The following is an 11,738-nucleotide window of genomic DNA, read 5'->3' as shown; positions in this document are numbered from 1 at the left end:
CCGACAATGACATTTTAACCGATAATTGATATCATGATTTTGTCCAATTAAAAAAATCCGATACCAATATAAAACGATACTGACATATGCAGTCGTGCACATAACGTGTTATAGCTAATTGTATTGTGATGACCCACTGGACGCTTTAATGATGATAAATGTAACAACTTCAAGCATTTCCAAATAAAATAAAAAATCTGTGAAAATTAAAAAAATCAATATGCCAATATGTCCACAATTAAAGGAATCATTCACAATTAAACCATGTTTTCAGTTGTTACCCCAATAAGCCACGAGGGGGCAATCAAAGCATTACAAATACAGACAGGCAATTGTAGGACATGCCAATGCCATGACAGTTCCCAATATGCATTTTGCTGGGCTTTTGCATAGATTTTGTATTTTATTACTTTTCTAGTTTTCTTAGTAACTATCTCTTTCTGGTAACGCTCTAGTTATATGTAATGAGTTTATAATTCTTTTTTTAATCATTGATTGTTCATTTAATTATTGCATCATGAATGCAAATGATCTGCTCACATAAATTCCAAGCATCAGAACTTGGAGACGCTAAATCATTGAATAGCACCTAATCTGTGGCAAGCTTTAATGTAGGAGACAGATGATTTCTTACATCCTGCAAACAACTTGCAATTTGGCACAAAACTGGTATCAATATTCTCTGACATAATTTTTAAAACCAATTCCCTACCTGATAACTTTAGACAAATCTAATGAAATATTTGAAAAGTAGCTTGTGAATGATCGCTGACACCACTCCCAGTTTAAGTGGTTTAAGAATGATTTTACTGAAAGAAGTATGACTGTTTCATAGACACCCTAAAAAAAGCCTTTCGAGAATGTCAACGCATGATGCTGAAGCGAAAGCTGTCAACCTTCCACCCAAAATATCTACGCAAGTGCAACATAAGGTCATGGGATCAGCGGTGAGTACACTTCTCAGTTAAGAGGTCTCATTGACAGTATTTTTGCATTTATGAAGAGGACGATCCTATGACACTACACAAATCAAAATCCTTTTTTAATGACTTCCTTTCCAGCAATCAGGACTAGTGGTAGCTGCATTGAGGAGTTTTACCTTTGCTTGTCAGCCATACTTGAACTTTCTGGAATCCACCTCCAGAACCAAGAAGCTGCCCTCTGAAATGGTAAAAACGTCAATATTTTTACTTGTCTCACTATGTTTTAGCGTTGAGTCAATGTATCACACCTAATTTTGGTGATGCTTTGCAAAGCAATGTATTGCTCCAACGATTAACTCGAGTATTTGATTCGAAAAAAAGATTTGAAATAAATTTTGCTGCTTCGAGTATTCGTTTAATTAAAGTGGCGTAATGGTTTATTTTGAAAGTGTTTGCGAGTAGTTTTATCAATTTGGGTGGAGACACTGTCTTCTAGTCTGCCTCATTTCACATAGCTGAATTCAGGTGCTCCCTGTTAAGACCAACATAAGCTAAGTTTTTGTCTGAGCTAATGTTTTCTTTCTTTTTTTTTTAACTGCATTCGTAATTTAGTTTCAGGTACAGTGGTGAGAACAAGTATTTGATACACTGCCAATGGGTTTTCCCATTGGCTGTGTATCAAATACTTGTTCTCCCCTCTGTATATTTAGACAATTTTTGTGGGAATATGTGTCTGAACCATTTGTTAAGAGCATTGTTAAAAAGTTACCATTTTTTACCATTTAAACTAGCAGATTTTTGCTATGTAAGTTAGCCAATTATTCTTTTGTTGCATATAGATCATCATTTATTTTATTTTTTTAATACTGTTTGAGGCTCAGCTCAGGTAATTTAATTTTTCATGTTCCTTATCCGATTACTCCATTATTCGAACTAATAGTTCATCGATTAATCCACTGCTAAAATAATCGATAGCTGCAGCCCTAAAGCAAAGCTCTCCACATATAAAATTCACAATTTTTCTCGATCAACTTATCCAGCATGCCACACAGCCCACACATTTTGACTGATGCAAACAGTCCTTTGAAACATTCCACTATTTAATCCGTTGTAGGCTCTCTTTGGATTTACATACATTCAGAGTTGTGGCAAAAAGATTTTTTAAGGTTTAAGGTTTTTAAAGTTATTGCACTAAAAAAAATCTCCCTTCCTTTCCAATGGCAAAACCATTTCAGATTTTCAAAATGCTACGTGTCCTAAAGTTTTGTCAAATTCACATGATTCACACATCAAAACATTCACAAAATTAAAGCCAGTTTTTAACCAGTACAATTCTGCCAAAATTGGATGAAAACTTCCTACATTTTAAATGGTCCCATTCACACACATTCCTCAACTTCCAAAAAAACGTCTCCATTCCCTCCTATTAATTTTCAATGTTCAATATTTTGACAAATATACTTTACTCCAATTGCCTCAAAATGACCAGGAAGTGACCCAAAATAATCAGTAGTTCAATCAGGAATGTCTCAAACGCAAAGTGACCCGTAACCATAACTCCGAGGCGGAGTTTGACTTTTGAGGCAGGGGGGCACAGCATGTTGATGAACCCGAGGGATAGGACAGCTATACTTTTCGCCAAGATCGTCATCCATCGATTATGATACGGCCACCGGTGTCGTGCCAATGTAGTTACCACCGTCAAAAATTGTATTCCCTGGGCGGAGCCACTGTGCTGCACTGATTTGCTTGATTTCCTTGTTTTGGTGATGTAGTATTTACGAGGTTTCAAAACGCTGCCCATCCATAAAAAAACAAAACAAACTTTTTTTTCTGTCATATAACGTAACATACGTAATGAACGTAAAATAAGGCAATGTTTAACTTGTAGAATGACCTATAACTGTTATTACTGTAATTCAGGTCCTGTATGGAGTTTTGCCAGTTTAATAAACGTTGATGTCCAAAATATATAACTGGTTCTTTTCTGGCTTCAATTAATTGTTTACGTTGACATAACTAATGTGTGTGTGTGTGTGTGTGTGCGCTCCTCCTGCCAGGGGATACAATTTTTGACAGGAGTAACTACATTGGCAAGACACCGGTGGTGGCTCTGTTGTATAATTAGCGTCTTTAGTGGGGCAAATTGAAACTCCTCTCACCATTTTGGCGGTGCTCTGTTGCATTTCATGGTCCACATTTTCAATCCTTGGTTCTTGCTCAGTAGTTGTTGACGCTTTTGAAAGCTTGGATTTGAAAAAAATTACGTATATCCATCTCGACTCTTCGGTCCTCGGGTGGTTTTGGCTAAGCAAAGCAAATGACCATCTAAGGTGCTAGTTACATGATCTGTTCGAAAAAAATTTTTGATCCATTATAAAAAAATATCTTATTTTGTTCATTTCATTCATTTTTGTTGTTTTATTGCTTTACAGCTTTTATAGACAATATTTTACCGGAAAATTGTTAATTTTAAAATCATTATAGGAAAGTCAATTACATGTAATGACACTTTTCGACCACCAGAGGTGGCCTGGCCCCCCCGGGCCCCCCTTAAATACCGCGTATGCTGTAACTGCCCCAAAAAACAACAGGAAGTCATCCACACATGCCCCAAACCTACCAAGAAGTGACCAATTAGCAGGAAGTGACATGGGCATGCCCTAAAATGAACAGGAAATTATTAGAAATGTACAGAAAATGACCCCAGATTGCCCAAAAATGTTGAGAAATTGACCAAAAACCAGCAGGAAGTGACTTGTAACTAGGAATAGGAATTGATAGGATTTTTACGATTCCGATTCCATTATCTATATTGCTTAACGATTCGATTCTTCATAGATTCTAATTTGGGCAAAAAGAAGAACAAACATTTTGATTGGCATCCAGTTTGTTTTATCAGAGGTCACAACCTTACAAATTCACAACGAGGTTAAAAGAGGCCCAAAGCCTCGATGTTAACTGTGGCAATATGTAACTGGGGCAAATAGATAAGAATGTAACATTTTACTGAAAGCTTTTTGTAATAGAAATAAAAAAATGCTCCTTTTTAAAATGAAATATGAGCTGATAGCACTCAAAAATAATATTAAAAAAAGGTAAATACTGTCAAATACAACAGAGCAGTACGTAGTGCAAAAGTGCAAAATTAACAAGTCTTTTGCAGAAAAATAAGCATGTCTGCTTTTTCAGCTATGGTACATGATCTTTTTGGACTTACGGTGTCTCCAGCAGTGGAGAACACCCTCTCAGATGGGGTGGAGAAAGCCTGCACAAACAGAAAGCTAGTCCAGACAGCAGGGGCAGAGTATCTCTATTGTTGTCACAAATTTTAAAAAGTTTATATTTACCAGTAGGTTGGTGTAATTACATAAGGACGGTTTGATCTTATACAATATAAGAGGAACTTTAGCACGATCGTCCGTTAACTAGGATTTGTTAACTTCCTAGACATAGTTTGGGTACTCTATGGAAAGGCCTTTTGATACTGGGTAGAATAAAAGTGGTTTGGTACCAATGGGACCATCCTACCTCAAATTACGGGTAAAAATATGCTGATTGGCTGTAGTCGTCAGGTGCATTTCGGGAAGTCATTTGGAACATCCACTTACGTTAGTCGTAGCAACACAAAAATACCACCATTGGACGCAGAGGTATATACTTTTGTGGGAAATCAATAGTCAGATTGGCCCTACAACCCACCAAATTCAAATTATTCCGAAAAAAAAAAACACCGATTGGTGGACTACCAACCGAAATGAGTATTAAAATTGCTAATAACATCGTTTAGGATTATTTTAGATGCATATACTTTATTTATTTATTTTTATAGAGTATTTGATGAGGAATATGATAAACCAAGGGCGTAGGGATGGTGGGGACAGAACACGACCAACTTTTCAGGATGTTCAAATTGTCCCCACCAACTTTTAAGCAACCTTATTTGCATTTCATAATAATTTCAGTTATATCATAATATTTATTATGTTTATATAATATGATAAAAAATTTAGGTTATCTTCACATATGTTGTAAGGATGGAATACACCCTACCATCAAGCTTGCCATCCCTCATTTGGATCATTATTTGCATTATGTGCATCACGGTAATGCAACACGGTGGCTTCAGAGTGCAAGTCCCTTTATTTAAAGTCTTGGGGTAGTCTGATATGGCTCAGATGTAGATCGGTCCTTTTCCCAAATCACTTTTATGTTGCAATATTTTAGTTTGAGTCTTGGGGTGCTCCAGTGCCCCCGAAAGTGGACCCATTCTTGGATAGTTCCCCGTTTTTTCAATAAAGGGACTTGCACTTCAAATGGTTTTTTAGTAGGTTTTGAAAACAAAGGTTGAATTGAACGTTGTTTCACCTGAACCAATATGCATGAAAGTTGGTATGAGTCAATGCAGATTTATTTTGCATTGATCATCATCTCTTGTCTCATTATTTGTGAGAAATGTAGCCCTGACCCCTGTTCAATAATCTGTTTGGTCTTTTTAATGTCCCGTCCCCAGCAAAAAATGTACATGCAGTTTATGCTGCTATATCGTCCCTACCAATGTTGAGACCAAACCTACGCCCTTGCGATAAACCCATTAATAGACTATTTTAGGAAAAATCACAATTTTTTTTTAAGTAGTCTCATGAATAATGACCTAGCCTGTGAAAAACCATACAAGCTCACTCGGTGACGGCACTCCAGGTTAAACTTGGTGAGTGATCACTCTTTGAATAATAATGGAGTCTTATTTGCCGAGTTGAGCATGTATTACTTGCATAAATTATGTAACGTAATTCGTGCTGCTTGGAATCTATAAGAAAATTGATAGATAAACTGCCAAACAATTCCATGGAATTGAAACGCACGGAACCGGTTCTCGATTCCCATCTATACTTGTAACCCTAAAATTAACAAGGAAGTGACCCAAAATTAACTCATTGCCATCCACTGACAACAATAGACATCCAATTCCAATACTGGCTGTGAATGCTCAACTTTCAGTGCAATTGACAGTGCTAGATGTCCAATCCATCTTGATTGGGAGGGGCAAATGATTCACACCTTCCAGTCAAGATAATTTGGACGTCTATCGCCGTCAATGACAGCCAATGTGTTCACAAGGAAGTGACCGGAAATCGCTCCAAAATTAACAGGAAGCGACTGAAAATCTACAGGAAGTCACCCATGGGAGTGCAAAGAATCCCTACACAACCAGCCCACCCACAGTTTGTGCCCCAATATAGCAGCATTCTAATTTTAAAACATGTTTTTATGCTAGTAACACTTTCTGGTAATCTGTTTGTATGTGTAGACCGTACAGCTGATGAAGTTCTCTCAGCAGATGTCTGACACATTGGAACATCTGGTGCTGACATTCGCTGACAAAAATCTCATCACTTTAGATGAGTCAGAGCCTGACAAGTATGCATGCACACTATTATTTTTGAAATATCTTGACAAACTGGATTAAACAGAAGAACTTTGAATTCATTTAGTTTTCCCAATTAATACTCATGTCAAATATCCAGTTTAAGAAAACTTAAATATGGTCAACTGCATAATATTAGCAAATTTTTAAAAACATTTTACATTGTTTTTCAAAATCGATAGTACAGTACTACCGTCAATGGTTCTTAAACCTGATTATTCGCTGCCATCCATCCCACTTCACTTAACGTAAATAGCATCTTGTCCCCAGCATGTCTCACTTCTGCGTCGGCCACATCCAGCTGGAGCGACCGAAGCTGAGCGTGACTGCATTCCGCTATTGCAAGCCCACACCTTACCTGGCAAGGGTGAACACCAGCGTGTTCAAGCGCATGCGCTGGAATGTAAGAGGACTTGATGGAGCAAAAAACAAAGATGGCAAACCAGTCACAGAATAGTAAGTTTTACCCTGTCCTTTTCACTTTTTCACCCCACGAAAGCTGCATTTTTCTTGACAGTTACTACCTGTGCTATGAGGATATTCCCAAAGTGCACAAGGACGGTGACAAATCAGATTCTGCAGTGATGCGGATGTGGTCCATTGGTCGGTGGGTGCAGGTGAAGCCTGACCCCAAAACAGAAGACTTCTTTGACTGGTAATGTATAGTAGATTTAAAAAACAGGGTTTGTACGGGTCCTTGAAATCCTTGAAAATGCGTGAATTTTACTGTTGTGTTTTCAAGGTTTGAAAAATGCTTGAATTTTAAAGTCATTGAAAATGTTTGGAACTGTTAGGCACACGATGTTTCTCAACACTCTAAAAATAAAAATTATTAAATGAAGAAAAATACTATTTGCTTTATTGCTGCCACACACTCCTTCTAAATTTGCTTTCCTTTGATGTTCCACATCACATTGAGTTCTTTTTAATCCATGCGTGAGTAGTTTGGAGTTTAATGAAGCGAACAGTATATCATTAGAGTAGTATTTAAATGCATACGTGTGCATTTAAATGTGCCTGGGGTCAGTGGCGTTTCTAGCCTTCATGGTTCGCCTGGGCGACAAGACGCGTTGCCCCCCGCCCCCAAAAAAACGGTTGAATCACAAAATAAAGCACAAGAAGTATACCTAGCACAACCCAACAACATAAACAGTATTTGCTAAGAATGTTATTTATATTAACGCTTTTAAACCAGTTGAAAGTGTACAACAATAAATGTGCAAGAGAATATTAATTTAATTAATAAAATACAATAGAAATAATAAAGTTTGGAAGATTCTACTTGTGAATAGTTGGCTAAGATGTATTGACCTCTACAGGAGCTCCTGTTAGAGAGCACAAGAGATGAAATCAAATACTTTTTTGGGCTCATGCGCATACATGTACACACATTTAGTTTCTGGTGAATATCATGCAGACACATAGTCAACACTCACAGACCTCTTAATGTTTAGTTTATTAAACCTCGTCATTTTAACTATAAACCAACTATAGTGAACATTTGCACGTTATTTCCCTTCAAACCACTACAATCACTGCTCACATTATTTTGATATGATAACAGTAATAGCTGACAAAAAACAAGCTAACAACTATAAAAAACAAAACAACAAAAAAACGCCCAACCAGGCCATGCCAGGAACCGCCATTGGCTGTGGTTTAGTACAATACTTTTATCACACGACCATTTCACTCTGTCACCCCCCCCGACCTCCACACACCCTCTGCCGTTTAATTCGATGTTCTGTCAGAGTTTCCAACCTTATCAGATTTTGCTCCTGAAGCTTCTGTGGCGGTGAATAAGTACTCGTTTACATTAAATTAGACTCTCAATATTATCCAAAGGCGCTAAATAAACAAGTTACATCAGAAACATACATTTTCAAATGGGAACACGGTGTGCAAAAGTGTCTAAAGGCACCAGAGGACGTTAACAGTGACAGGTCGGCATGCAGTCAAGTTGAGCGCAGCCACATGGTAGGATGTGTGTGAGAACTTTCCTTTGTGTGCGTCAATGACCAAATGTTTCTTTCTTAGTAGAAAGTTTTTGGCATTTACATTGGACCTGTTGCATTCGCAGCCAATTGTAAAGCTACGCACATGCGCAAAACCGCAAAGTTGCAATTTGTGATGGGGTGAAAAGTCTGACAGAACACCCGCCGGGAGCCACTTGGCCCGGCTTCGTCGCTGCGAGGACTCTGCCAGTCGCCTGTCTCTCGATTGACTCCTCTTGTTGCACAACAAAAAACACTTATTTTAAGGAGTAGGCGAGTAAGAGCCTTGTAAAGGGCTTTACTAGTTTCGGCGAGAGCGGAATAGTTTTTTGTTGTTGTTGTTGTTGTGAACTACAGTTCCACACAAACGTACATCGAGATGTCATTTAGCTTCACAATTGGAGGAGTGAGAACCCTTTTTCCCCAGCATCCCAAACTTCAAGAAAGCGCATTTATCAAGATTTCCTTGGCCGTGATGTGTGTGTCTCAATCTACTGAACAGCATGCTATCACTCCGCTAGTGCCTCTGCTATTGGATGTTGAAAGTCCTTAAAAAGTGCTTGAATTTGGACATGAAAAAGGTGTATGAACCCTGGGGGAAAAAATCATTCAATAACAATTAGGGGTGCACAATATCCATTATTTGAAACCGATACCAATATCGATTACTTTCTGCTTCTAAAAGCAGATACCGATAATAAATGGCGGAAAACACAGACAAGACTGAAAAAGCAGTTTCTGCTCATACCTCTTTAAAAGAAATTGCTGTATTTTAGGCCAAAAGAACTGTTGTGTTTGATAGAACAATATGTCTATATGCTGCCATGGCAGATTCATGGCGCATTAAGCCCCAGAACTATTTTTAATTTGTCTGTTTTACCCTGAAAACCCCCGTTTACAGATGTCACGCAACTGCTTGTTTCAACCCAGCCATAAAATGAAGGTAAATAATTATTCAAAATGTCGTTTTTAGCTTAGAATCATTAATTGATGTCTCATATATAAAGAAAAAATGGGAAAAAAAAGAAAGAAAAAAACGTTTAAAAGGGGAAATAGCCTATATGAAAAAGAAAACCACTCCTTGATGTCTGCGATTTCTGCATCGCGACCCTTGTTATATTACGGTGTTTCACCCATAAAATCCCCCAAAAATCCAGCTGTGGCTATTCACTGCTGTGTTTTGACACTCAGTGATACATGCTACATGGAGTTTTTGGATTGAAACAAGGTAAGTACGCGATATCTCGTTAAAGTCATGGTGTCTGTAATTAAACAGCAAAACCTTTTTAAAATGCCTTCCTGTTCAAAAATTTTCTTCCCCCAGAAAATTGAGATTTTAAGCTTTCCAATGATGTATCACACATGCATATCGGACAGTTTTGAAAGTTGGCCAAACTGGGGGTCTCAGAGCAGAACTTCAAGTCACCCGAGTGTTTTCCGCCAAATATATATGTTTTAAATGTATATTCACTAAGGGTGTCAACAATAATCGATGCGGCGATGCATCCCGATGCGGGGCAGGGACGATTCGATTCGATGCGGGCAACACGCTGAATCGATTCAGCGCATTTTAAAATATATAAGTACGTTCAAAAATCTTCCCTGCGCAATTCCGGTGATGCAATGGATTTGGTTTCCCCATTTGTATTGTTATTCTCATGTTTACCTGTAGAGAGAGCTACTTTACATTCAAAGCAAGCCCGTAGAGGTTAGATCGGGCCTAAAAAATTCCAGCCCAACCCGACATGGCCCGTTGGTATTGAAGCCCGACCGGCCAGATCAATTAACTATAGATTTGCATGCCCAAGCCGAGTGATGCGGAAAAAAAAAACGCAGCAGCAGCAGCAATTTATTTTCATTTCTTCAAGTTTTCTTACTGTTTAAATAGTCTACATATTTTTATAAGAGTTATAAAAGCCTTTACACAACGAAATAACGCTGGGAAAGTTTAATATTAAAAAAAACACGGTTTTGCAGACACACAGAGGAGAAGGTTCGAAAGGATCACATTTGCCTTTGTGTGCATAAATAAAAGTGTCTTTCCTAACAAATTCTCAGTTGGCAGACAAAAAACGCAAGTTTGCTCAATATTTAAATAGTCTACATATTTTTATGAAATTTATAGAAGCATTTACACAACGAAATAACGCTGGGAAAGTTTGATTAAAAAAGAAAACAAAAAACACGGTTTTACAGACACACAGAGGAGAAGATTCAAAAGGATCACATTTACCTTTGTGTGCGTAAATAAAAGTGTCTTTCGTAACGAATTCTCAGTTGGCAGACAAAAAACGCAAGTTTACTCAATATTTAAATAGTCTACATATTTTTATGAAATTTATAGAAGCATTTACACAACGAAATAACGCTGGGAAAGTTTGATAAAAAAAAAAAAAAAAAACGGTTTTACAGACACACAGAGGAGAACATTCAAAAGGATCACATTTGCCTTTGTGTGCGTAAATAAAAGTGTCTTTCGTAACGAATTCTCAGTTTGCCAGGAAAAAAACGCAAGTTTACTCAATATTTAAATAGTCTACATATATTTATGAGAATTATAAAAGCATTCAGACAACGAAATGACGGGAGGAGAAGAAGAAAAAGAGGGCTGCGCCACAGCCCTCTGCGCTTTTTTTTTTTTTTTTTTAAATAATTTATTAGTCCGGCGCGGCGGCCCGACCCGACCCACCGAAACGTGAATGCTTAACATTTCGGGTCGGGTTCGGGCACAAGATCTAACTTCTATGCAGGGGGGGACGAGGAACCCAAATCCGCTTCCTAACAGGAGTAACGTCACAGACAAGCGCAGTTGCAATCGAGAGAGCAGAGATAGGACATAACATAACAATGGCTGAAACGGAGAAAGAGGGAGCGAGAAATATTATAGATATAAGATTGGCTAGGCCTACATTTTACTTTTGTTCTACATTGCAATTTAGTTGATGTTTTGTTTGCAACTGAACTGATCCCTGGATTGATATTGCGATAAAGATGCTGCTGCACTACAATATTTTCTTTGTCGTTTTCTTTAATATTTACTTGAATATTTTTATTGATGGGTCGTTGTGACTAAAATACAGTGACTGTTATTACTGATTTTGCACAGGAGTTCAGATGTTGCACTGTGTGAAAGGCTGCTACTGTGAGTAAAAAAAAAAAAAAAAAGAGAAAGCCATGGTCTCATTATAAGCACTAATTAAATGCTGTGATCTGATTTTTTTTTTTTAAAAGATATATATGAAAGTATACTATTTTCATTTGACTTCGACCAGGAGTGACACAAGAGCCAATAAAAAGTTGTTTAATGTCTGTCCGCTTGTGTTGGCTCATGATTCACAAAAAATATGCTTTGCTTTAGAATTTTAATGCATCCCAGGCTTTAATGCATCGCAA

The 11,738-nt window shown here is 37.6% G+C and overlaps 1 protein-coding gene across 5 annotated transcripts in view; it reads left to right on the top strand.

Annotated features, from left to right (window-relative positions):
• LOC130920188 (UPF0575 protein C19orf67 homolog) overlaps positions 1-11,738 on the top strand; it is a 79,373-nt gene that overhangs the window by 358 nt on the left and 67,277 nt on the right. For 3 of the 5 annotated variants that reach the window (XM_057843174.1, XM_057843173.1, XM_057843176.1), the window contains exons 2-7: positions 836-947; positions 1,062-1,169; positions 6,077-6,148; positions 6,235-6,344; positions 6,622-6,807; positions 6,869-7,006. In XM_057843174.1, coding sequence (XP_057699157.1) covers positions 836-947; positions 1,062-1,169; positions 6,077-6,148; positions 6,235-6,344; positions 6,622-6,807; positions 6,869-7,006 — 726 coding nt within the window. The remainder of the gene's footprint in view (positions 1-835; positions 948-1,061; positions 1,170-6,076; positions 6,149-6,234; positions 6,345-6,621; positions 6,808-6,868; positions 7,007-11,738) is intronic. The other 2 variants (XM_057843177.1, XM_057843175.1) reach the window with 2 other exon arrangements.

The sequence above is a fragment of the Corythoichthys intestinalis genome, chromosome 8, assembly GCF_030265065.1.
Source record: "Corythoichthys intestinalis isolate RoL2023-P3 chromosome 8, ASM3026506v1, whole genome shotgun sequence".
NCBI classification, from domain to species: domain Eukaryota; kingdom Metazoa; phylum Chordata; class Actinopteri; order Syngnathiformes; family Syngnathidae; genus Corythoichthys; species Corythoichthys intestinalis.
Note: the sequence above shows the minus strand (reverse complement) of the source record. Positions and strands in the feature narration are given on the sequence as shown.